General features: G+C 42.9%; 1 protein-coding gene and 1 pseudogene across 4 annotated transcripts; one reads left to right on the plus strand and one right to left on the minus strand.

The window, feature by feature from the left end:
• LOC129861821 (endosome/lysosome-associated apoptosis and autophagy regulator family member 2-like) overlaps nt 1-26326 on the minus strand; it is a 31423-nt pseudogene extending 5097 nt beyond the window's left edge.
• Nucleotides 858-10745, plus strand: LOC129862421 (uncharacterized). 4 transcript variants are annotated; one of them, XM_055934086.1, is made up of 4 exons: nt 858-3690; nt 3785-4054; nt 4146-4250; nt 4369-10745. In XM_055934086.1, exon 4 carries the CDS (start codon nt 5740-5742, stop codon nt 8488-8490), a length of 2751 nt encoding a protein of 916 aa, XP_055790061.1. In that variant the 5' UTR covers nt 858-3690; nt 3785-4054; nt 4146-4250; nt 4369-5739; the 3' UTR covers nt 8491-10745. The 4 variants fall into 3 exon arrangements, with proteins under 4 accessions (XP_055790061.1, XP_055790063.1, XP_055790060.1 ...); XM_055934085.1 differs by having other exon boundaries at nt 3785-4250; XM_055934087.1 differs by having other exon boundaries at nt 3785-10745.
• Nucleotides 26327-27309: the final 983 nt, after the last annotated feature.

The raw sequence follows: 27309 nt of genomic DNA on the forward strand, positions 1-27309 counted from the left end.
CTGTTGAAAAACAAATGATAATCCCACTAAGCGCAAATCAGATGGGATGGCATATCGCTGCAGAATGCTGTGGTAGCCATGGAGATTTAGTGTGCCTTAAATTCTAAATAAAATCACAGACAGTGTCTGTTTCTTGGCCCAAGCAAGTCTCTTCTTATTATTGGTGTCCTTTAGTAGTGGTTTCTTTGCAGCAATTCGACCATGAAGGCCTGATTCACAGTCTCCTCTGAACAGTTGATGTTGAGATGTGTCTGTTACTTGAACTCTGAAGCATTTATTTGGGCTGCAAATTCTGTGGCTGGTAACTCTAATGAACTTATCCTCTGCAGCAGAGGTAACTCTGGGTCTTCCATTCGGGTGGAGGTCCTCATGAGAACCAGTTTCATCATAGCGCCCGATGGATATGAGACTGCACTTTTCTGAAATTGACTGACCTTCATGTCTTAAAGTAATGACGGACTGTTGTTTCTCTTTGCTTATTTGAGCTGTTCTTGCCATAATATGGTCTTGGTCTTTTACCAAACAGGGCTATCTTCTGTATACCACCCCTACTTTGTCAAAACACAACTGATTGACTCAAACGCATTAAGAAGGAAAGAAATTACACAAATTAACTTTTAACAAGGCACACCTGTTAATTAAAATGCATTCCAGGTGACTCTCATGAAGCTGGTTGAGAGAATGCCAAGAGTGTGCAAAGCTGTCAAAGGGTGGCAATTTGAAGAGTCTCAAATATATTTAGATTTGTGTAACACATTTTTGGTTACTACATGATTCCATAGTGTTGATGTCATCACTATTATTCTACAATGTAGAAAATAGTAAAATAAAGAAAAACTCTTGAATGAGTAGGTGTTCTAAAACTTTTGACTGGTAGTGTATATCATTAATTTATGAGTAAAAAAAAACCTTAAGATTGCCCCTTTTAAGACTATCAAAAGTGCTCGAGTTTGAGCATGTGTCTGTTAGGCCTTAGGCCTTCTCCAGCAATAATTAGATTGAGCAATAAAAGCCCCACTCGTGGTCTTCTTAAATTAAACTAGTTTTTGACAGTTTGGAGCACAATACCGTGGAGGAGTTTGGAATGTAGGAACTCCCTCACACTTGTATTTCATAGGCTGGGATCCGCACCATGCAGCTGTTGCAAGAGGGCATTTTTCACCAGCTGTCTGCTGATCGCAAAAATAATGATTGATAGGCAGCTTAAACTTCTTCAATTCAACCATTATTGGGTTAGGGCTCCCGAGTGGTGCACCTCTCAGTGCTAGAGGCGTCACTACAGACACCCTGGTTTTAATCCAAGCTGTATCACAACCGGCCGTGATTGGGAGGCCCATAAGAGAGATTAAAGTAGATGTCACACGTCAAAATTTGATGGATGACCCTATGTGAGCCTATGTGACCGCTATGTGAACCTAAAGGGCTGCCTGTCAGGACATCCTGATGGTTAGGTGGGGGTCTTTGGGTAAGGGTCCAGTTGTCAGGTCAACCGGTAATGATTTATGACCCAAGCCTGATTTATGACCCTATGTAATGATTTATGACCCTATGTCCTGTTGTAGCAGGCATGCCCATATTTGGGCTTCCGGTCAGGACATCCTGGCCGGGGTGGGGGTCTTTGGGGTAAGTGTCAAGCTGTCAATGTCGTAAATCAAAAAAAGATCATGATTTATGACCCTATGTAGTGATTGATGCCCCAATGGTTTGTAGAAAGGGGGCATGCCCATATTTGGGCTTCCGGTCAGGACATCCTGATGGTTAGGGGGGGCTTTTTGGGGTAAGTAAGTGACCAGGTGTCATGTCAAACTGTTCCTGGATGTCTAGTGTTGGGGGTTGTTAATGAACATTTCAAAGAGGCTGGCTTTGCAGAAGCCTTATAAAGCCCCAAAACAATGCATGTTTAAGATTGTACAAGATAAACCCCCTGAATATTAAACAAAAATGACACATATGTCAATTTATGGTATGTTATGCTCGGCTTGTCATGAACCCAGTGAACAAAGCATTGAGGAAGTTCTGTGTGAAGCTCCAGAATGTTTTAAAGGATTTTTGGGTACGAGTGAGGGCCATATGTCTTACATATTCCAGCCGGAGGATTCTACGGTAAAGATCTTCAACGCCAGTGGCCCCAAACCCGTTTATCCGGCAAATCCTGGGAGTTTTTCTCCTGCTCTGGGCATGAGAGAATGGCTAAACATCAGGCTGGCTCTTTGTAAAATTGAACAGGTCCTGAGTGGCACAGCTGTGCCAGGCTATGCGTTGGAAGAACAGGTCCTCGGCCGCAGTGATCTCAAGGCTCTAAGAATTGCTTCAATGGACTATAGCCCTGACAACAAAGTGACAATTTTAGCCTGTGAAGTTTATGATGCGGGTAATGCTACAAAGTCTGTCAATTCTCCAGTAGCATCCAGAGCATGCAAAGATGTCAACTTTTTTATTCCTGTGTTTAGTTTTAAATGGGTGGATTATCCAATTTTCATAACACTTATGAATAAGCTGGACATTCTCTTCAAAAATCGCGAACAGTTAAGGCGCTGGCCTCGACTTTTCTTGAGACATAACCAGGACCAAAAGGCCCGACGTAGGATGTACCCCTGGAGTGAAAACTTACCAAGTGTTGATGAGCCTGGCAAGAGATCCCGGCATTTTGATGACCAACTGGACACTGACAATAGGGGGTGGTTGCATCAGATCCCTGGATCTGTAAGAAAGGCTTCGTAAAATACCTTAAGAATGTAACGCTATAAAATGTATGTACTAAATATTTTGAATGAAATAAATGGTTTTAAAAGCAGAATCTCACCACGTTATGAACTCTCGCGTTTGTTCACTCTTAGCGCAGTCTGTCCCTGAGAAAAAAAACTTGCGCAATGTGCGTGCGTATGATGTAGTGGCTGTGTGTGTGTGTGTGTTTCAAAAACAGAAAAAGGGGGCGAGGTGTTTGTTAAAAAAATACCCTTGCATCTGCGCTCAAGGCTCTCTATGCATGGGGGTCGTTTGAAACCAAGGTTTGCACTATCTGGCAAAACAGATGCCTAAAAGTCATTCAGCCCAGCGATGTCGAGACCTCCCCACCCCAGCATCTAGATGCTAGCCCCCGGAGATTTTAGAATATCAAAAAGATACCTAATGTTTAGACACCCCCAATACCCTATGTTTGAACCAAATGGCTGGTGTTTGAACCACATGCCTTAGGCTTCAAAGATAACTTTGAGGCGGTTTTAGCGCGAAAAAATACGACACCACTAGAGTCAGACGGCTACAAAAGCTAAGCAAAACAGGTCCCCTGTTAGCTTCGTTTTAGCGCATTTACCCTACAGCATTCCCCCAGGAATAGTTATCGGACGGACCCCGTTAAAAAAGATCATCTGGGAAAAACCTCCTCATGGATATTTCTGAAGGTTAGTTCTTGAAATAAATATTTACATATGCTATATATTAGATTTGTTTGTTCTTGGGAATTGTTTGAAAACGTTGTATGTTATAGAAATATTAAACAGGCCTTAGGGCCCGGATTCTTAACGTATAAAATGTCAATATTAGCTAAAATGATTAGAGCTTTAATATTATCTAATGTTTTTTTAGATTCTCAAACCTTCACTCAGATTCTCCGAGATATAACTGAACTCGAACCGGCCGTAGGGTCTCCGGAACAAATTGCTTACATCCCAACGCCGACCCTGAATTGTAGTAAGTAAGATCCAAGAATTCCGTAAGAATATTTATACCTTAAAAACAAAAAGTGTCGGCATCTTATATTAAAAGTTATTTTATGTGTTTACAGCGGAAATACATCCTAGAACGGGTGCCATAGGGAGTCTACACGGTTTCTGTGAAGGATATGCCTACGAGACAATTTTGCCCTACTCCCAGGATGTATTTACACACAAGCCGCAAACAGAGACTTTAAACGGCCTGTCAACTCCCCTGACCCAGGACCGTTGGACGCCCCCTATTAAACACCAACGGACAATCAGGGCCCAGATCCACAGGTCCGCTTCACCCGAACAATACTACTGGGAGGGTATTCACGAGACAGCTTTACAAGGACAAGGTATGAATCAATTATCATTTATATATATATTTTATTTTTATGCCTGAATATGTTTAAACATGGACTAATGCTGTTTTTTTTTAAATTTCAGGCTCACAAGCTACAGACCAGGCAGATGCTATAATTAGGGTTGCCCAAAGACATGTTCCCGAGTTCTCAGAGCTTCTTCAGAACAGCCCTCTTCAAAAAAGCCGAGGTATTTAATTAATGTATTGTTAATATATAGGCTTATATCTGAAATGTATTTTACATTTTTATCAAACATATTTTAGGGTTAATAACCTATTTTTCTGTATGTATTATTTTTAATGCAGACTCCTCGCCGGCTTATAAAGACATCCAAGAAGCTACACATCTAGATCCCGAGGAGGCGCCAAAGACCCCAGTCAACAGAACAGCGAAGCTTGATGATTTCAAAGTTTTAAATGACATTTCTGAGGTAGACGATTTGATGTTCTGTGAAGTGGCCAACCTTATTGAAGCGGCCAATTCTGGTGGGGCAACAGCCTCTTGTGAAATAGACCAAGCCGTGCTTTTCAAGGCTTTTACACAGGGTTTAAAATCACGAAAGGCTTTACTTCAACGTCGTATGGGTATTCTATTCGAACATCAATACAATCAGGATGTGTCATTCTGGCGTAGAGAGCTGCCCCGCATGTTAAACAACAGTAGGGTTAAAACAAGCAAATACCTCCGTTAAAAAACACATATGTAAAAAAACACAAGCACACACATCCTTAAGTAGAGAAATGGCGCCCCCTATAGACCTAAGCGAGACAATTGAAACCCTCTTAGCGGAAATCCCTACAGAGCTCCAAGATATAATTAACCATATGAATGATTCTGGGCTAATTGACATAGGGGCTATAGATGAAAACCTATTATCCCAGATTCCCTCCGAACTCATTGAAATTATTACACGTATGAATGAGTCAGGGTCTGCCGATGAAAACAGGTTATCACAGATACCCGAATCAATCATATCTTTAATTACCCAGATGAACGAGAGCCCTAGGTTTAATTCTGCACCCCCTACACCTCTAAGCCATCCTTTAACACCCATGTTCGAAGAGGAAACCCAATACGATGTTTTTGAACAGCTGAACAAATGTCTATCAAATCTGGAGCGGGAAGGTCTTGATCACAATGTACAGAACGAGAGCCCTAGGTTTAATTCTGCACCACCTACACCTCTAAACCAGCCTTTAACACCCATGTCTGAAGAGTCTGAAACCCAATACGATGTTTTTGAACAGTTGGACAATTGTCTAGCAAATCAGGATGGGGATGGTCTTGATCGCAGTGAACATGTTTTGTATCAAAATAAATTCCACAATATTGAGGTTCGACAGTTTTTCAATTTCGCATGGGGGGGTCAGATTCGGGAATATGCTGTGTTTTACGTAATGCTTATGGACACTTTGAATGAACTGGTAGATAGAGTTAGAGCTTATAGCCAACCAAGGGATACCTTACAGTTGGAAATTTTTGGAGACAGTCTGCAGAGCCGTGTGTCGCTTATTTTAAATAGGGGTGAAGCAGATCTTGATTAATTTGTTAACCTGCTAGAACGCCTTGTTCAGTCAAATTTAAACGTGCTAGCAGATAGGACCCTCAAACTTGTAGTACAATTAGTCCGGCCACCACAAGGGGGCGGCGGGCAGAGACCTAAACTCGATAGCCTGATGCAGTCCGAAATCATAAGCAATAAAAAGGCCTACCTCATAATCGTTCACAATCATGGTAATAAGCTATGCTTTGCCATAGGTTTGGCCCACTTACTCAGCCCAGGATGTACAGAGCGCGAAGCGTTACAGAAAGCTCAAGAGCTACAAAAGGCTGTGGGTTTAGGTATACAGGAGGCTGTGGCTTTCTCCGACATAGGCAAATTTGAAAACTTTCTGAATATCAAGATTGTGGTTTTGTACCACAGTAGAGCTAATGACGCTCTCTTGAAGTTCCAAAATATACAAGAGCCACACCCTAAGACTATGTACTTTTATGTGCAAAATGAGCATTACTATGCCGTAACTAACATCACAGCATTTTTAGGCGCCCCATATGTCTGTCCAGCCTGTCATACCGGCTACACCCGCAAGGGGGGGCACTCGTGCCGTTATAACTGTTCAGTGTGTCTGGATAAACATTGCCCTATGCAACCGCTAAACTTGACACCCTGTGAGGATTGTCACCGCACATGTCGTTCGGCCTACTGTTACGAAAAACACAAAACTGAAACATGGCACCCCAAGGCCTGTAAATCTGTAAGCAGTTGTGACATTAACAAGAAATGTCCAAAATGTCATTGCAATTACAACCTTAAAATAGACAGCCCTAAACCCCATGTTTGTGGTATTCTACATTGCCCAATCTGTAAAGGGCCCTTGAAAAGCAGAGACGCAGAACTTGTTCAAGAAGTAACACATGAGTGTTACATTCAGCCCTTGGCTGAAGATGAACATACAGAGAAATATGTTTTTTATGATTTTGAGACAAATCAGCAATCAGGGGTTCACTTGCCTATTTTTGTATCTACCATGACTTTCACCGGTGAAAAGTGGTCGGCCGAGGGGCCCGATTGCGCCCGACTCTTTCTAAAACATTTTAGAAAGGCCCAGTACAGAAACTTCACGTTTATTGCTCACAATGCGCGAGCCTATGACTCCTATCTGCTTCTGAACCCTTTGATACAGCAAGGCGTGGCGCCCAGTGTCATTGCTCAAGGGAGTAAAATCTTATGTTTTGTTGACCACGCCTTCAAACAGAGATACATTGACAGCTTAAGCTTCTTACCCATGAGATTGGCTCAAATGCCAGAGGCCTTGGGTTTTGAAAACTCGGTCAAAGGCTATTTCCCCCACTTCTTCACATCTGAGGAGAATCTACATTATATAGGAGCTTATCCAGCCCCCGAAATGTACGGTTGTGATCAAATGTCTCCCAAAGAGCGTGAGAAATTCATGACGTGGTACGAGACAGTAAGACATGGAACTTTTGATTTTCATAAAGAGATGAAATCATACTGTGACAATGACGTGGTTATACTACGTGAAGGATGCCTCAGATTCAGAGAAGAGGTAATCAAAGATGCAGGCATTGACCCCTGGAGCTGTACAACTATTGCATCCGCGTGCATGAAAACCTATCGTACACACTATCTAACTCCAGCATCTATAGCGATCCCATCGCCAGACAACTACCGACGACAATTCAAGGCCTACTCTAGTGGCTCCATTCAATGGTTGGAGTACCTAGCCCAGGATAAAAATGTTTTTATCCAACATGCTTTGAATCGGGGGGAGAAGGCTTTTGGGCCTTACCATGTAGATGGATACACACAGATTGACGGTGTTGAGACAGTGTATGAGTACAACGGCTGTTTCTTCCACGGTTGTAAATTATGCTTTGTCCCCCAGGCCATGTGTGTCCTAACCCAAAAGACTTTTGGGGAAATGTACCAAGAGTTTCAAGACAAACTGAATTCTTTAAAGGCTACATACGGGTTAAAAGTTGTGGTTTTGTGGGAACACGAATGGACAGCCCTGAAAAAGGCGGATCCTCATGTTCAGGCCTTCCTTACCCAATATGACCCTCCAGAGCCCCTGGAACCGAGACAGGCCTTGTTTGGAGGCAGGACCAATGCTTTGACATTGCGTTATGTAGCTCAACCCGACGAGACAATAGGCTATGTAGATCTTACATCCCTATATCCTCATGTAATGAGTTCCTCATGCTATCCTATAGGGCATCCTGAAATTATTCACAGCGACTTTGACGAACCCCAAAATTATTTTGGTTTAATCAAGGCGACTGTCTACCCTCCTAGGGGTCTGTTTATACCTGTGCTGCCTTACAAGGTGTCTAAAGGAAAACTTTTCTTTCCCCTTTGTCGCACATGCTGTGAACACAACAACCAGGAAAACCCATGTGATCACTCAGATCAAGAAAGAGCCCTGACCGGTGTCTGGGTCACCGTTGAATTCTCTAAGGCTTTGGAGAAGGGGTATCGTGTGGCCAAAATCTTTGAAGTGTGGAACTTTTCCAGGAAATCAGACACACTTTTTAAAGAGTACATCAAGACCTTCTTGAGATGCAAGCAGATGGCTTCAGGCTATCCAGCATCTGTCACAGATCAAGAGAGTAAAGAGAAGTACATTCAAGACTACCATGACAGAGAAGGCATACTTCTTGACCCTGACAGAATACAGGTCAACAAAACCAAAAGAAATGTTTCGAAATTGTACTTGAACTCCCTTTGGGGGAAGTTAGCGCAGAGAAGCAATATGCTAACAACTTCGATCATTAAAGACCCGGAAGAATTTTTGGAATTTGTTTTTTTCGGACCAATGCGAAATTTCACATTTTTCATTCTTGAGTCAAGACATTGCCTTGGTGCAATGGCGTCGCAACCCAAAGTGGGTTCTACCCCCAGGTAATGTAAATGTGTTTCTTGCAGCATTTACCACAGCCTATGCCCGACTTGAACTGTACACCCTCATGGAACAGCTTCAGCGGCGGGTTTTTTACCACGACACAGACTCTGTGGTCTATTTAAGCAAGCCGGGGGATTGGAACCCCCCACTTAGCAACTATCTTGGGGGTTTAACTAGTGAACTCGCCGAGGGTGACCATATCACAGAATGGTCCTCATGTGGGCCCAAAAGCTATGCTTTTAGGACTAAAGACAATCACGTGGTGTTGAAAGCCAAAGGCGTGACTCAAAACTACGAAAATGCCCCGCGTGTAAACTTGGAATCAATCACGCGTTTGGTCGACGGGTTCGTAAATGACAAGAATAGTGACTTGGAGATTTTGACCTCCTACAACAAAATAGTGAGGGATAAAAAGGGGTTCCATCTAAGAAACGCCCCACTCACTAAAAGATTCAGGGTAGTCTATGACAAGAGACGGCTATTGCCTGACGGTACCACATTGCCCTTTGGCTACTGACTTAGGCTACAAGCCCCAGTGTGTCTTAAAGCTTAACCTGTTGAGGATGGGGGCGCTGTTGAGACTATTTATGCTAATTGGGTAATTTTTGAAACGGCTTCCCACAAAATCCTTGATCGTACAATATGCATATTATTATTATTATTAGATAGAAAACAGTCTATAGTTTCTATAGGAGTTGAAATTTTGTCTCTAAGTGGAACAGAGCCCATTCTACAGCAATTTCCCTGACATGGAGTCAGATTTGAGAAATGTTGGCCACTGTTCTGAAGTCAGTTAAAAGGGCACTGTTATTGCTATGACTATACGGACACTTCTTACGTCTTCCCCTGGATGCCTTTACGTGATGACGATTCCAATGGGGTCGATTGCGCGTTCACAGGCACTACAAATGAAAAAACCCTGAGGCTAGCAAGTCTTTTCTTGGTGCGTAACGCGCGTGGAGGACTCCGACCCGCTCCTGTTCCAAGCGTTAGTTTAGCCTGTTATATTTCTCCGGTCATCTTTTCACTCGTTATAGGAGTTAAAAACATCATAAGGTAGTTAATTTAAAGCGTTTTATAGCAATTTATATCCGTTTAGTGCGATTTTGGGACATTTATTTTTGAAACGATGTGAATAGCTGGGCACGCTTTACAATTCATCCCGAACGCAGTTGGCATTTCCACATGGCAAGAGGACAGCTTTCCACCAAAAGACGATTACTCCCAAGAAAGGATCCTTTGCCCAAGATACTGATGGAAGAACAGCTCAAGGTAGGACATTTTTATTATGATAAATCGTGTTTCTGTCGAAACATTTTAGTGGCTTAGGACGCCATGTTTTTTGACGTAGCTTCGCTTGGCGCAAACTGTATTGAAAAGTAAGGATAAATTAAAAAATGTAATTCCGCAATTGTATTAAGAATTAAATTGTCTATCAATCCCTGTCCACCCTATATTTTTTAGTCACGTTTATGAGTATTTATGTATAAGAGTAGATCACTGTCTAAGTGGCGCAAGGACATTTTGTGACCAGCTGAGCTACATTTCACATTGTCTAACCATGATTTTGGTGGCTAAATATAAACATTCTCGATCAAACTCTATATGGATTGTGTAATATGATGTTACAGGAGTGTCATCGGAAGAATTCTGAGAAGGTTAGTGAAAAAATTAATATCTTTTGGCGATGTTGACTTTTATCGCTCACTTTGGCTAGAATCAATGCTGGGCTGCTATGTGCTATGTGCTATGCTAATATAACGATTTATTGTGTTTTCGCTGTAAGACACTTAGAAAATCTGAAATATTGTCTGTATTCACAGGATCTGTGTCTTTCGATTCGTGTATGCTGTGTATTTTTACGAAATGTTTGATGATTATTAAGTAGGTAAACACGTTGCTCTAAGTAGTTTTTCTATTCCATTTGTGACGGTGGGTGCAATTGTAACCTATGCCATCTACCTGAAATATGCACTTTTTTCTAACAAAACCTATCCCATACCATAAATATGTTATCAGACTGTCATCTGATGAGATTTTTTGTTGGTTAGGGGCTATAAATATCTTAGTTTAGCCGAATTGGTGATGGCTACTGGTGTTGGTGGACAAATAAAAGATGGTGGATTATGCTAATGTGTTTTTAGGTAATAGATGTACATCTTTACATATTGTGTCTTCCCTGTAAAACATTTTAAAAATCGGACATGTTGACTGGATTCACAAGATCTGTGTCTTTCATTAGCTGTATTGGACTTTAATGTGTGAAAGTTAAATATTTAAAAAATATTTTTTTTTTGAATTTCGCAGCACTGGTTTTTCAGTGGGGGGGGGGGGGGGGGTGTGCCGCTAGCGCCACGCTGATCCTAGACAGGTTAAGATATAATGACGGCTGTCGAGGATTTTGACCCCCGTTTAAAACTGCCCTTTTCGGCCTTAATTGCAGGCCCATCAAACAGTGGTAAAACTTTTTTTGTAAAAAGTATTTTAGAGAATTCTGAACATGTGTTGTCTCAAAAGCCTGACAATATTGTATGGTGTTATTCCTGTTACCAACCTCTGTATGATGAATTATTGAAGACAATAAAAATCAAGTTTGTTGAAGGAATACCCGATTCTCTGTCTGATGATCAACTTCTCCCCCCACATATACACAATCTGCTTGTTTTGGACGATATGCTATTTGCTGGTAGCGAACATCCAGAAATTGCACGAGCTTTTACCCAATATACTCATCATAGAAACCTGTCCGTGCTTTACTTGGTCCAGAATGTGTTTCACCAAGGTAAAAATAGCCGTACCATTAGCTTGAATGCCAACTACATGGTATTGTTTAAAAATCCTAGAGACAAACTGCAAATTAGCACTCTAGCTCAGCAGATGTACCCTGGAAGGAAATCATACTTTATGGAGAGCTATGAGGACGCTACCAAAGAGCCATTTTCTTATTTAATCGTGGATTTAAAAGCAAATACTCCAGAACACCTTAGGCTACGTACAAGTCTGTTTCCGTGGGAGCGGCCTGCTGCATACCTTCCTAAAAAGTAAACGCTATGTCTCTGCGTTTAAAAAGAAACCTGCCCCTCTTGACAAGGCTAGTTGGGTCTACAGCTAAAGGACGGAAGGCCATCTTGGGTAGTTGTTCTTCAGATCTCATATTAGCCTTATGTGAGATTGCTTTGAATCTTCTCAAAGGACGCATTCCACTCACCCTGAACCAATTGAAAAAATTAAAGAGACAAAAGACCGCGATCAAACTCTTTGCCAATAAAAGGGCCAGTCTTCAAAAGAAAAGACATAGTATACAACAGTCTGGAGGTTTTCTTATACCTTTACTCAGTATAGCCGTGCCCTTCATCACCAGCCTTATTGCGGCCAGACGTGGGGGTTGAACACGCGGTGTGATGGCCACTAAAATGTACTTGGTGCCACAACAAGAGTTGGATAGACTTAAAAATCAAATGCAGGGTCCTGAAAATATCAGACAAACAGCTGAAAATGATTTGGATACGGCCATGAAGGATGTTTTGAACCAAAAAGGATTGAACCCTTATGATAAGATCCAAAAATACACAAACCTAATGCAAAGATATTTGACTCTGGTAAAGCAAGGGGAGAGAGAGACCAACCATTTAACACTTTCCCTACCGGACCCTTTAACAGATGTCGAACCTAACGATAGCCAGGCCCCGGTAAGGCCTGTACCGGCGCTCTTACCTAGTGAAGATCCTATGTCTGGTGAAGCTCAAATGCCTTTTGAAGATAAAGTTATGCATGACCTACTGACACATGTGCCTTTACGTAACCGGAAGAATGTTAAATACATTATGAACAAGATAAAAGACTCAAAGGGATTAGCTGCTTGGAACGATTCTGGAGAGTTTATACTTCAGGGCGCTGTTGTTAGGGGTTCCCATATGGTGGACTTACTTAAAAGTACCACGGTTGCCCACAAGGTTGCTGATGACCGAAGGCCTCCCGGCTGGCGTCAGTTTCTTAAGGCCCTGGCAATCCTGAACATTCCCCTCTCGGGTGTACCCAACCATAAGCTTCGTCAACAGATTCAAGCTTTAAAACAAAAGCCTTCAACGAGATACAGCACCCCTAAAGATGCCCCAACGACACCGCCCCCCTATGAAAGCGATGATGCTAACTCATTTACTCCCATGAACGTCTCAGGACCTTTTCCTAATCCCGATCTCTCGGCGTGGTTAGACTTTTGAAAATGACTTTTGAATGACTATGATTAAATTCAATAAAATGTTTTATTTGAAAAATAAGCAATTTAACATTTGTGGCATTCTTGAAACATATGACGTGAGCATACGCCTTGATTACGCGTTCTTAAACGACACACATTTGAACACTTTTGATATTTTCTAACAAAACAAGATACAAAGTTATCATTACTTCTTAAATCATCCTTATAAAGAAACATAACATCTTCAAAAGAAACTCCCCGGGCTCTTTGGCACAGGTAAAATACACAGTGGTGACCGCATGTAGTGGAAAGGTTATCTTGCACTTGTTTGATGCTGTAGTAGATCTTTGAACCGTTTAGGGTCAAAAAATCTTTAATAGATTTAGGGAAATGTGAAAAACCGGGGGGAAAGCCATAGGAATCAAAAAAAGTTGAGATTTTTCTTCCACCTTCCTGTTCTAATGTCATAGCTAGCCAATGTTCACCAGGCATGTGTTTAGGATGGGTATTGACAATAAACATTGCAGGCCTCTCAGGCCACATCTCAATAGGTAATTCATCACAAGCCATCACTCCACAAAATTGTTTTCCAATCAAGCGGCTCATGAGCCCTTCCAACTCTTGGGTATTCATGTCTTTGCTCAAAGGTCCTTAATAATAATCCACTAAGACCTGTCTTCGGGCATTCACTTCCAAGATTGAATCAGAGCATGCGTAAACAATCATGCTAACTGTACAGGTTAACCTGTTGGGGATGGGGGCGCTGTTTAGACTATTTATGCTAATGTGGCTAATTTTTTAAACGGCTTCCCACAAAATCCTTGATCGTACAATATGCATATTATTATTATTATTGGATAGAAAACAGTCTATAGTTTCTATAGGAGTTGAAATTTTGTCTCTAAGTGGAACAGAGCCCATTCTACAGCAATTTCCCTGACATGGAGTCAGATTTGAGAAATGTTGGCCACTTTTCTGAAGTCAGTTAAAAGGGCACTGTCGTTGCTATGACTATACGGACACTTCTTACGTCTTCCCCTGGATGCCTTTACGTGATGACGATTCCAACGGGGTCGATTGCTCGTTCACAGGCCCTACAAATGAAAAAAACCTTTAGCTAGCAAGTCATTTCTTGCTGCGTAACGCGCGTGGAAGACACCGACCCTCTCCTGTTCCAAGCGTTAGTTTAGCCTGTTATATTTCTCCGGTCATCTTTTCACTCGTTATAGGAGTTACAAATATCATGAAGTAGTTAATTTAAAGCGTTTTATAGCAATTTATATCCGTTTAGTGCGATTTTGGGACATTTATTTTTGCAACGATGTGAAAAGTTGGGCACGCTTTTCAGTTCATCCCGAACGCAGTTGACATTTCCACATGGCAAGAGGACAGCTTTCCACCAAAAGACGATTTCTCCCAAGAAAGGATCCTTTGCCCAAGATACTGATGGAAGAACAGCTCAAGGTAGGACATTTTTATTATGATAAATCGTGTTTCTGTCGAAACATTTTAGTGGCTTAGGACGCCATGTTTTTTGACGTAGCTTCGCTTGGCGCAAACTGTATTGAAAAGTAAGGATAAATTAAAAAATGTAATAACGCAATTGTATTAAGAATTAAATTGTCTATCAATCCCTGTCCACCCTATATTTTTTAGTCACGTTTATGAGTATTTATGTATAAGAGTAGATCACTGTCTAAGTGGCGCAAGGACAAATTCTGACCAGCTGAGTTACATTTCACATTGTCTAACCATGATTTTGGTGGCTAAATATAAACATTTTCGATCAAACTGTATATGCATGTTGTAATGTGATGTTACAGGAGTGTCATCGGAAGAATTCTGAGAAGGTTAGTGAAAAAATTAATATCTTTTGGCGATGTTGACTTTTATCGCTCACTTTGGCTAGAATCAATGCTGGGCTGCTAATTGCTATGTGCTAAGCTAATATAACGATTTATTGTGTTTTCGCTGTAAGACACTTAGAAAATCTGAAATATTGTCTGTATTCACAGGATCTGTGTCTTTCGATTCGTGTATGCTGTGTATTTTTACGAAATGTTTGATGATTAGTAGTTAGGTAAACACGTTGCTCATTGTAATTATTCTAGTCCATTTGTGATGGTGGGTGCAATTGTAAACTATGAAGTCTACCTGAAATATGCACTTTTTTCTAACAAAACCTATCCCATACCATAAATATGTTATCAGACTGTCATCTAATGAGTTTTTTTGTTGGTTAGGGGCTATAAATATCTTAGTTTAGCCGAATTGGTGATGGCTACTGGTGTTGGTGGACAAATAAAAGATGGTGGATGATGCTAATGTGTTTTTAGGTAATAGATGTACATCTTTACATATTGTGTCTTCCCTGTAAAACATTTTAAAAATCGGAAATGTTGACTGGATTCACAAGATCTGTGTCTTTCATTAGCTGTATTGGACTTTAATGTGTGAAAGTTAAATATTTTAAAAATATATTTTTTTTGAATTTCGCGGCACTGGTTTTTCAGTGGGGGGGGGGGGGGGGGGGGTGCCGCTAGCGCCACGCTGATCCTAGACAGGTTAAAGGTGTACGGAAGCGCATTTCCAGCCTGAGGTTACCTTGGGACATCACAGACAGATTTCCTGAGGTGTCATCATCAGGTGATAAATTGAAAGCATACAAAGTGTAACCCTCTGCAAAATCATTTCTGTCAATAGGCAAAGAGAGATCTTTTAGATGCCTCCCTGTGGCCAGGAATAGATTGTAAAATTCTCGCACAGATATGTTGTTGTTAAATTGGGGTTGGAAAGCCTTAGCAGGAACCTGACGTCCGTCCTGACAGAGAGCTACATACTCTGCATTGAAGTGTTGAAAATTAAAGGGTTTTTTATCTAAACTCCCCGTATTAGAGACGTGATCAACCAGACCTATAACCACATATCTAGGTAAAGGGCCTAGAAATAGGTTTTCTTGACTGCAGATTCTACTGCCCACAGGTATGCTAAAGGTTTTCATGGTAATTCTTTGGAGAGGGTAAAGGGCATTTCCTTTCATCAAAGCATGTGAGTGACCCAGGCGTACTGCCGGAGATACAGACACGTTTTTAATAAAAAGGGTGGCCCCCAACACTTTCAAACTAAAATCCCCGTCTTGGGGAGACATCAGGCAAAACTCATCCTTGGCCCTGGTTAATTTTAATCTTAAATCAACAGAATTTAAGAGCAACCGTTCTTGAAAGAAAATGTCAGAGTGTATAGGGCCTAGCAAATGAAACTCTCGAGATTCGGCGCAGTAGCGAGCGCGTGCCGCCAGTCCTTTGTTTGCCCCGGTGGAAGGGTCTGTCGATTCCATAGAGACTCCTACAGTATCCTTGCTAAACAACCCGGTGCTAAATTGTGTTTTGAGAGTGTCTTCGGAGTAGTTTAGCAAACACTCCATGATGGCTCTATATGGGCATGTGGCGCTGCTTTGACTGATTAGGCGTTCACCCAAAGTCACATCCACTTGGGAGAAGATGGTGGCCAAGGGGTAATTAATGAGACTCACTTTGGCATCGCCTGCAATATTAGACCCATCTCTTTTGGTCACTTTTAGACGTAAATGCACCAAGGTGTTGTTGAGGTCCAGATAGTTGTCACCGTGGCCTGGTATGAAAAATTCGATAGGCCCGTTATCTGTAATAGCCGAGAGGGGGGCTATCTCCACATAACTGGACCTGTCTATTGAATGCTGCGTTAACGGTGCCGTGAAAAGATCGAGTTCTGTCTTTATAGCTTCAGAGGACATTCGGTGTAAAAGAGCCATGTCACTTATTCTTTTAGAAAATACTTCCTAGTATTCTTTTTGGTCCAGACCTCCTCACTTTACCACGTCTTTGACTTACTGAGGTTCTTTTAACAGTTAACCTCCGCTTTTTAGGTGCAGGCCTGCGTCTTAAACCTGGGGGTCTCTTTTTTGGCCTTCGAGACAATATCATAAGACCCGAGCCTTCTTGATGCTCCACCTCTGGTGACGCTCTGCGGGTCATAGCATTTGCTACAACCTCACTTACTATATTTTTAGCCGCGGATTTTAAGTGTGGTTTGGCTATGCTGAAGCCTCTCTTCATAAACGGTAAAACCATCCTAAAGAGGTTACGAAATATACCCCCTATCCCCGCACCATACATTGTCGGTGCTCCATGATATCCTGGTAGTCCATTACCAACTTGATCCACATAGTATGAAACATAACGGTTGGGGTCGAGCTGAGGGTGCTCCATAACCCTTTTATTTGGTATTATGTTTATAAATATAATACCAAATATTATATATGTAGAGAGGTTTTGGTGGGTCTAAAGTGTAGTTTTACAATCGTTTTACCATAAGTAAATTCAATGTTTTCGTTCTGATCCGTTTTAAGCTCAACCAGAATGTTTTCAATATATTTCTTGCTGACGGGTACGTAGTGCGGCTTGTCATAATTGACAGTGACGATGTCCCCATCCTTTCCGTCTATATGAACTGTTCTCAGGAGGGGCACACATGTGTCTCCGACCCTTTGATAGGTTATGATGTCGGTATACACAAATATGTTGTAAAAGCCTGCATGGATATCCGCAGGGAATGGGAATAATTTATCTTTCACATACGTCCATTTATTGGGACCCATCCCCAACATGTAGGATAAATTACCGCTGGTCTTTATACCCCCGTTAGCAGGCCCTGAGATTTGTATCCTTTTATGGATTGGATTGTAGAATAGGAATATTTCCATCTTGTTTAGGGTTAGGTGTTCATTCAACTCTGAGACGATCCTGTCGACGGTTCTATAGAAACCTTTTTTAAGCTTAATAAGTTTCGCAGGTTCCGATAACTTTTTGCAATAAAAATCACGGTCCTTATCTTTGATATTATACCAACTATGGGGGTATGTAATCTCGCTGAGACCTACTTCCCAAGCCTCGGATAACTCTATAGGCTTTGGAAAATTGGTTGTATAATTCGAACTCTGATTATTACGATATATATGTGCAGACGCATTACTGGGGAGAGTCAGGTAGAAGCCGCTGTGTTCCATGATGCACTCGTGTGTACACGAGAATGAGGAGCTAGTTATCATGACTGTGGGTTTAAGTTAATCCCCGTTGCCTCCACCACATCATGCTCCAATACCCAACTGTTGAACATTTGGGGCCAGTTTTTCCAGCGGACCAGCAACCATTTTTTACCCTTTTCTCTCTTCTGATCTAGAATCTCCTCCACGTGAAAGACTTTGTCTTTACCCAACTGGACCTTCTGTAATTCCTTTTCATAAAAAGATCCCTCTATAAGCTCCCCGTCATAATCTTGTAATTTGTAGACAGAGGGTATGCGTGGCAGACATTCTGTAACGGTAAACAACTCCGAGCTAAAGCCTTGTTCGTATTTTTTGTCGAAAACACCCCTCAATTTAGATATACGCACCAAGTCACCCACGTTGAATTTAAAGTTAATTTTTTTCTTACGGCGAACGGGGAACAAACCATACAGATCTTTAAAGACTTGAAAAGAGTTTTCAGAAGACACCTCCGACGGCTTCATCCTTATACTCTTATGATAATTGTTATTGTAACCCGTTACTAAATCCTGAACTATATCGAGATATCGGTGTGTGTTGTGAGCTGTAAAATATCTCCACATCCGCTCCTTCAAAGTCCTATTAAAGCGTTCCACAACCGAAGCTTTCAAATCCGAGCCTGTAGCAAAATGTATTATTTTATACTTATTCATCAGCTTCTGAAATGTTTTATTGAAGAATTCTTTTCCGCCATCAGTCTGCACTTTATTGGGTGCTCCTCCTGCCTTCAAGATCGAGTCAAAGGCCCGGGTTACCTCGGCCCCGCTCTTATTTTTTAAAACCCTTACAAAGGCTACTTTAGAGAAAATATCTATAACCGTTAGCATGTAGCGATTTCCATCATTTTTATCGGCAAGGGCCTGCATGTCGCATAGATCCGCCTGAAATTGGGATAAGGGATGCGTAGAAAAAACTCTATTTCTTGGAAAATGTTTTCTTACAGATTTATGGAGAGTATAGGCATCCTGCTCTGATAACCACTCACTCACTTTAGCATCGCTTAACAGGCTACCTGTTTCTTCGGCTATTGCTCTCTGTAAACGCTCTTTACCACCATAAGACCCTGGGTTAGCGGGATTATAATAAATGTTTTTCAACAGCTGTTCAGCCATCCTTCTTGCCTCTCTGAGGGACAATAACGTTAATGAGCCACTTTCAAATAACGACAACATTTCAGTTTGTGAATTTTTATTTTTTTAACACCAAGTATTACGTATACAACCAATTCAGGATTTGTTGCAAGATACAAGTCCCAGTTTTCTCAACAATCACATCATGCAACACCCTGTATATATGGTTTAGATTTACAGGTTTGTGTCGCTGAATTTTTAAAACACACACGTCGGATATATAAGTATATAAACAACAAATATGATACACGTTCACATTAAATGGGGGTTCAAACAAATAATGCAAAATCTTAGCCAAAGTTACTTCTAGCTCTTCAGACTCATCAACAATTCTTGATACCATTTGTGTCCATTGCAAACTCCCACCCGTATGTCGTACATGATTCATGATTTGTTCCATTTTCAGCAAACGCTCTACATTAGCCCAGGTATTGTGTGTCGTGTAGAACGATACATTATTCACTTTATTTTCAATAATCTGATGCATAACATTTGTAAGGTCTCTCAAAAGAAAAAATGTATTTATTCGCTCCAACATCGTAGACACATAGTTACCCATAGCTTTTACGTCTAAATAACAAAATGTCACTCGGTCTCTTGGGATTTATTGAGCCAGAAAAGCACCACATCAGCCACCACAGCTTCCCGGTATTTGTTGTCGGCCACCAGGGTGTGTCGGATTTCTTTGAGTTTCTCGTGGATGAAAATTGCCTCCTTCAGTTCATGTAGGAAGGCCTCGGTTACCCCGTAAACTCTGGGGATAGACGGCACAAGACCCATAGACTCCAGGGCGCTGACCAGCGATGGTATAAACCTGCGGGACCACAGTCTTTTCACCAGCTCCTCAAAATGATTGAAAAAGTAGTATCTCGGAGGGTCGTATAGGCAAGGATGACGACGCTGGCTGGGGTGATTGATCTCACAGCCGATGCATTTTTCTCTTATATAGTCGCCAATCACCAAGTCTAAAAGTGTAGCTACAGAGGCCTTGATGGTATCCACAAAAATAGTACTGACCACCCCATCAAACACATCCTCAGGCTGGGTACATGTAGGGGGTGTCGCGGGTCTTGCCAGGGTTGAGTAGAGTGTAGGGCTGCGAGGCATTGAGTCCTTAGTTTCGGGGCCCCATGACGTAGCGGAGTCCTCGTAGAAGGTAGGGATATCCATGGTCTATGATGAAATGAAGAACCGGCTGCTTTTGCTTTTATTGTAGAACCCCGCATTTGGGTATCTGGGCGTGGTTAAAGACTCCCCGTACTTAGTTTTCTTCTGAAGTTGTACCTTCTTGAGGCTCTTTTGAAACGTAATCTTCAAGATTCGTATATATTATGCACTTCTTTAAATGCACAAGGCTCTGCCTCTGTTGGCTCTGTACAAAGAGATCATCCAACGCCTGCAACATGTTCAATTCCAGTACATCCCAACTTTTAAAAGGAATAAGCAGACGCAGTCTGGTATCCCCAGTATGGCCCCCCTCCCGAAGGTTTTGGTTTCGGATTTCCTGGGTGCCGATATAGAACTCCACGCAGCCGCAGGGACGTCCATTCTGTCTTTGTATTTTCACCCTGTGAAATATTCGTCCTGAGGAGTCAGGGGTACCTTCCCAACGGGTCTCGTGCCCCGTGAACACACTATACCCCTTGGTGATAAGGCGCAGTTCAGGACACACAACCTTGCGAAAAACCGACCAGTCTTCAACACCATAGTCCAAGCCTACAGTCTGGTCTGTATATTCTTCTCCTTCAGCGACCGTATAGAGGGTCACTCTACAGGCCACGTAATCAAACCGATACCCCCACAGCTGTCCATTAGACATCAACACTTGATCTTTCAGCGCATTTGATGGAGGTATTTGGCTTCTATACACATTTAAAAAACCTTTTTTTGGAGCATCATATATTGCGGGTTGATACTTGGCCCGTGCTCTATGGACCAACCGAGGACCCGCTTCAGTTGTTACAGTCATCACCGCTTTGCCACCGATCCCAAATTCCATGGTTATTCTTAAGATCTTGTACAGTCTTAAACAGGAATTGTTCTGGGGCTTTATAAGGCTTCTGCAAAGCCAGCCTCTTTGAAATGTTCATTAACAACCCCCAACACTAGACATCCAGGAACAGTTTGACATGACACCTGGTCACTTACTTACCCCAAACCCCCCCCCCCCCCCTAAACATCAGGATGTCCTGACCGGAAGCCCAAATATGGGCATGCCCCCCTTCTACAAACCATTGGGGCATCAATCACTACATAGGGTCATAAATCATGATCTTTTTTTGATTTACGACATTGACAGCTTGACACTTACCCCAAAGACCCCCACCCCGGCCAGGATGTCCTGACCGGAAGCCCAAATATGGGCATGCCTGCTACAACAGGTCATAAATCATTACATAGGGTCATAAATCAGGCTTGGGTCATAAATCATTACCGGTTGACCTGACAACTGGACCCTTACCCAAAGACCCCCACCTAACCATCAGGATGTCCTGACAGGCAGCCCTTTAGGTTCACATAGCGGTCACATAGGCTCACATAGGGTCATCCATCAAATTTTGACGTGTGACATCTACTTTAATCTCTCTCTCCCATAAGGTGGTGCACAATTCTCCCAGTGTCGTCCGGGTTTGGCCGGTGTAGGCCGTCATTGTAAATAAGAATTTGTTCTTAACTGACTTGCCTATTTTAATAAAAAGGTTAAATATATATATTTTTTAATGATAATAAATATATACATTCGTGAACAGCCATCCACAACAACCACAATCCGTAAGGTGCAAATCGGTAAATGAGAGAGTAGCGATGTGATTCACATCAATGCGTTATGTAGATGTCAATAATAAGTGATATGGTATTGCCCGTAGGCTACACCACTGCTGGCATCCTTACCTCTAAGCGTTTATTCAAGTTGGATAATCTTTGGATGCCAACAGCAGTCGCACCATTGGAAGATATAGCTTGAACTGTAGCCTACAAAAGCCTATTCCTGCTCTTTCCTGCAAACCATCAAACACATTTGCTGTGTCATCAGTGGTCTCTGACTTGTGGTCAGACTCGCTCAGGCAGAACAAACGCCTTTTTTCCAATGCTGATTTGAATGTCATTGAGAAAACAGAAAGGTGTCCGCAAACAATGTCTCGCAAACATCCTTTCTGAATTGAAAAGTAATCCAAGAAGTAATCTAGTTTTTCAAAAGTATATGTAATCTGGTTACAATATTTTTGCTGGTAATGTAACGGATTAGTTTTCATGTAATCTGTTACTCCCCAACCCTGTTCATTAATCAATCAAACAACACCTTTTCTATACCAGTGCCAAAGATTGGCATCAGGTTACAAGGAAAGTGTGTGTGGTTGTGTGTACTCACCCAAGAACGTGTCTGCTAAGGTGATGGACTGGGAGGATAGTGCTGTGCGGAAGCCCCGCCCACTGGAGGGGATGATGGTTGATTGACAGATTAAACTCTCCACCACATTGGCGGATTCCCCTGTCTCTCTCAGAGTCTGCGCTGGATAGGTCAGTCACATTATCTGTACACACAGCCCTCCTATCCTGAGAAATTGAAGCTCAATTCAGGATCACAAAGTAATTGTAGGTTGAAAATATTGTTCATCAATGTGTGTGTGTGTGTGTGTGTGTGTGTGTGTGTGTGTGTGTGTGTGTGTGTGTGTGTGTGTGTGTGTGTGTGTGTGTGTGTGTGTGTGTGTGTGTGTGTGTGTGTGTGTGTGTGTGTGCGTGCGCCTGCGTACCTCTCCACAGAGGCTGATGTTGAAGAGGTGGTAGTACTTAGTTCCTTTAGCGGTAAAACTGGGTCTGTGTTCCAACAGAGCCGGGAGAACTGTAGTCAAAACTCTGAGACACTGACACTTTCCTCCTTTGAGTAGGAAAAACACACAAACATTCAGTTGTGCACTATGCATCTTGTGGAAGAAACAATGGACACACACTTTTATTCACCAAGCTAACAAAATGTCCTCAATTGGTCCAATTTTTGTTTACTATTCTTGTGGGGACTTCTGGTCCCCACAAGAATGGCTAAACACGTCCACACACACACACCTTGTTAGTCTTGCTGGATGGTCCACAGGGTTTGCAGACCTCTGGGCCCTGGGTGCTGCGTGAGGTGAGGTGTGTGTTGGGGGGCACTCTGTGCACTGGCTGGTGTGTGTGTGTGTGTGTATATGTAGTGTCCTGGAGGGCAGGGGACACACAGCGAGCCGGAGGGTTGGGAGAGGAGGGCACAGGCCTGACACTCTGACGACACACAGTCTACTGTGTTACTCACTGAGATGAAGTAGATATGCACCATGCCGTTCACATTCTGACACACCTGGAGGAGAGAGAGAGAGAGAAAGGGCTCTATTAGTATACAATTGGGTGTCTGTGTTACTGCATTGTGTTTCTGTGTTACTGCATTGTTTGTCTGTGTACTTACGTCAGAGGCTTGGTTGGTCCTCTGGAAGGCCCATGTGTATGATACAGAGGTGTTCTTGGTCACAATGTATGTGTATGACTGTCTGACCTTACTGCCCTCCCACGACTCCACCACTGTCGTTCTCTTCCTGTTTATATCCTACACACAGTGATGTCATTTCCTTTACACATTCAAAAGTAGTTTACACATGTCCAACTATTTTCCAAGTGCCAATTACAAAAGTCATATTAAAGGAATAGAAATACTACTGTGTAGTTTGCAGTGAGTGTGGGTTTTTCTTTATCTTGTGTTGTTCTCACCATCATAAAGTACAGCTCAGTCAGCTGAACACACCATCTCAAACTCAAAGATGATATGGCCAAACTCTGTCCCTACACCACCTTACTGAGGCCTGAGGATGGACACACACACACAAATTAAGAGAGAGCAAGAAGGAGAGGGGAAGAGAGCGAGAGACAGTAACAAACAGATTGAGGTTAATAGACTTACTTGAAGCCAGGTACGTGGAGGTTGAGGATGAGGTAGTCATTATCAGAGCCCCGTGCTCCACTGCAGATATGATCCCCCGCTACCTCCCAACCTGAGGGAGATACACAACAGGGTCTTCCCTGACTAAATCAAATGTATCTCATGGCCCACCTATGCATTTTGCTGAAGGCAGGGGCACCCAACCCTCCATCTGGAGAGATAGTCTCTCTATTCTTATCCTGCGGTAAAAGCCAGCATATCCAGCAGCTTTCCAGGAGAATTGTTCCTCTTACCCCATAGCCTTAGAGCAGGGGTGTCAAACTCATTCCACGGAGGGCCTAGTGTCTGCAGGTTTTTGGTTTTTCCTTTCAATAAAGCCCTAGACAACCAGGTGTGGGGAGTTCCTAGCTAATTAGTGATGTTAATTCATCAATCAAGTACAAGGGAGGAACGAAAACCCGCAGACACTCGGCCCCCCGTGGAATGAGTTTGACACCTGTGCCTTAGAGGAACATGTCAACAGTAAAGAGCAACAGTGCCCTCTAGACCTCAGAGAGAGCAGCTGCACCAACCCACGGTTAATACCATCACCCTTGGAGCTTCTCACGTTGATGCAGGACGTCTTCATGTTGGCTGGTACAACATTCCACCACTTAACCTACAGCAGGCTCAGTACCTGCCAGACACGACTCACACACTGGGAGAGAGAGAGCATGGGGAGAGGAGGGAGAGAAAGAGATCAACATTTTGGAAATCAAACCTAAATAAAAACCAGCACCCATTGGGAAAGCAGAAAGAGGACAAGGGAGAAAGGGCTATTTTCTTACCTTTGACCCCATCAGAGAATGTCCCAGGGGGGCAGGGAGGTTAGCTGTGTTGCTGTTATAGAAACCAGGGTTGCAGGGGTGCATGTCTCACGGCCACCCGAAGGGGGCAGTGTTTCAGCCCCAGCCACACCGACCAGACAGATCTGAGGCTCCACCCACCTGTAGATCACCTGTGTCAAACCGCACACACACAGAGACAACATGGGGGATGAGGAAACTGTAATTATACAGAGCGCATGGAGGACACAGACACTAAACTATAGGGATACGGGAGTTAGAGTGGCTAACCCCTGCATGGGCACTTGAAATCTAGCAATAATGGATGTGGTATTGGGAGGGTGAGTTGGTCTTCTGACCTTGCCCTCGAGGTCACAGGAGGTGTGGATCTGAAAGTAATCCTTCTTGGGTCATGGTGGTCTCGTTTTGCACACACCTGACCCTGTCGCTAGAAGAGAGAAGGAAAGAGGGGGGAGAGAATGTGTGTGAGAGGGAGAATACGTTTAAAACAGTTCACACCTGTTCTAACGCAGGACTTCTAAAAACAGACTGTGTATGGGTGTGTGTACTTAGACTTGTCTGCATGCGTGTGTACCTACAAGCATAGAGTGTGGTGGTGTTGCAGGGGGTACAGGAGCTGGCTCCGTGGCCAGAGTGGGTGTCTCTGGGGCAGGGCTGACATGTGGAGGAGCCTGGGGTTTGACTGAACGTCCCTGGTTTACAAGAGGAACACTGACGCATACACCATTCCTAGAGAGAGATAAAATAACACTGTACAGTACAGAGGGAAACTGCCATGAACAACTACAATAAAGACACACAAACACAGGTCCTACCCTCTATGTGGACGTTCTTCAGCAGAACAGGTTTCATTACTTTAGCTCCCAGGACCCCTGCAGTCTTCCAGTACAAGACTTTAGTGCCAGACTTCAGATTTACCTGGCACACACACACACAATCAACTTATTAATCAATGCACAAATGATCCAACCTGTGTTTTACCACATGTATTTTGTAGTAGAGGCCTGTATGGAATGCCCACTGAATGGAATGCACATCTACGAACTAAGAGCATCCCAAGACTGGACACTAGATGGTGCTGTAACCTCACAGAGAATGCCTAACCTATCAAGCAGAGTATGCTTCTCTTACAGTGTGTGTGGCCCACTCCCGTGACTGGTGAGCTTGAGCCACTTCTTATCAGCAGTCTGGTCCATCTCCTGACACTGGTCATTCGGGATCTGCCAAGCAACCAGAACATCAACCAATCAATACATTTGTGAATATCAGTATAGTTAGTGTTCTGGAAGTTATTGCAGATGAGACTAGCAGATATCTTAGAAATTTGTGAATGAAGTAGAAGACTCACAAAGAAGTAAAATAAGAGGTTAGGGTCAGTGTACTGGTATTCAAAGGAATTCCTGTTTCTTCAGATGGACAGCATACGTCAGAGAGACAGTACACTCATCTGTTAGACTCCAAGTAACTACCCTGGGGGAACCAGGACGAACTGGGCACACACACACAGCAGAGATGAATGAGATGTGAGAACTGCAACGCCATAATGATTTCAAATCAGTACAGCTTAACCCCTCCCCTTCACACACCTGTTGCAGGTGAGGCTGTTGTTTCCATGGGGACCGTTGTTGAGGTAAGTTGCTGGGGAGCTGAACCCGGTAGGGATGGTTTCCCAGTCATTGAAGCGAATGCCGCTGCCTAGAGAGTAGGTACCTGCTGCACCCTGTAGTAGGCTGGCCACTTAAGGCTAGAGGGAGTTGACTACATTTCTTAGTGTCCATTCCTCTTACTTCCAGGAGGGGGTGTTACAAGTGGACTCAACATGGAGAAGAGAATTTTACCACTGGTTGGAAGTGTCAGAGACAGAGGGGGGGAAGTAGCAGTGTTCTTAGGGGTTCAGGGTGGTGAAAAACAGAAGATTTACAATCCCCTCCATATAAAAACTCAGCAAAAAAATAAACATTCCTTTTTCAAGACCCTGTCTTTCAAAGATAATTCGTAAAAATCCAAAATAACTTCACAGATCTTCATTGTAAAGGGTTTAAACACTGTTTCCCATGCTTGTTCAATGAACCATAAACAATTAATGAACATGCACCTCTGGAACGGTCGCTAGGACAGCTTACAGACGGTAGGCAATTAAGGTCACGATTATGAAAACTTAGGATATTAAAGAGGCCTTTCTACAGACTCTGAAAAACACCAAAAGAAAGATGCCCAGGGTCCCTTCTCATCTGCGTGAACGTGCCTTAGTCATGCTGCAAGGAGGAATGGACTGCAGATGTGGCCAGGGCAATAAATTGCAATATCCGTACTGTGAGACGCCTAAGACAGCGTTATAGGGAGACAGGACAGACAGCTGATCGTCCTCATAGTGCAGTCCTTCTCAAATAGTGGGGCGCGCCCCCCTGGGGGGGCTCGGAGCGATGCCAGGGGGGGCGCGTGTGACCCCGGGGAACATGCTTTTTTTTTGCTGCAGGGAGTAGTTTTTTTTTTTCACCGAACAAGAGCACACAGCACAGAGCAGGAGATATGAAGTGCAGATAACAAACCCTTTTGAGACACCATGGAAAAAATATTTAACAGGGATGAAAAGAAAGGCGGAGAGAGACGGAGATAATGAGACAAACGTAAGTCTCCCAAAAGCTAAGACGAGGAAATAT

This window comes from Salvelinus fontinalis, chromosome 9 (assembly GCF_029448725.1).
Source record: "Salvelinus fontinalis isolate EN_2023a chromosome 9, ASM2944872v1, whole genome shotgun sequence".
Lineage (NCBI taxonomy): Eukaryota > Metazoa > Chordata > Actinopteri > Salmoniformes > Salmonidae > Salvelinus > Salvelinus fontinalis.

Bases quoted from the DNA above. Each gene is read 5' to 3' on its own strand.
- LOC129862421 (XM_055934087.1), top strand. From the start codon at position 5,740: ATGCAGTCCGAAATCATAAGCAATAAAAAGGCCTACCTCATAATCGTT.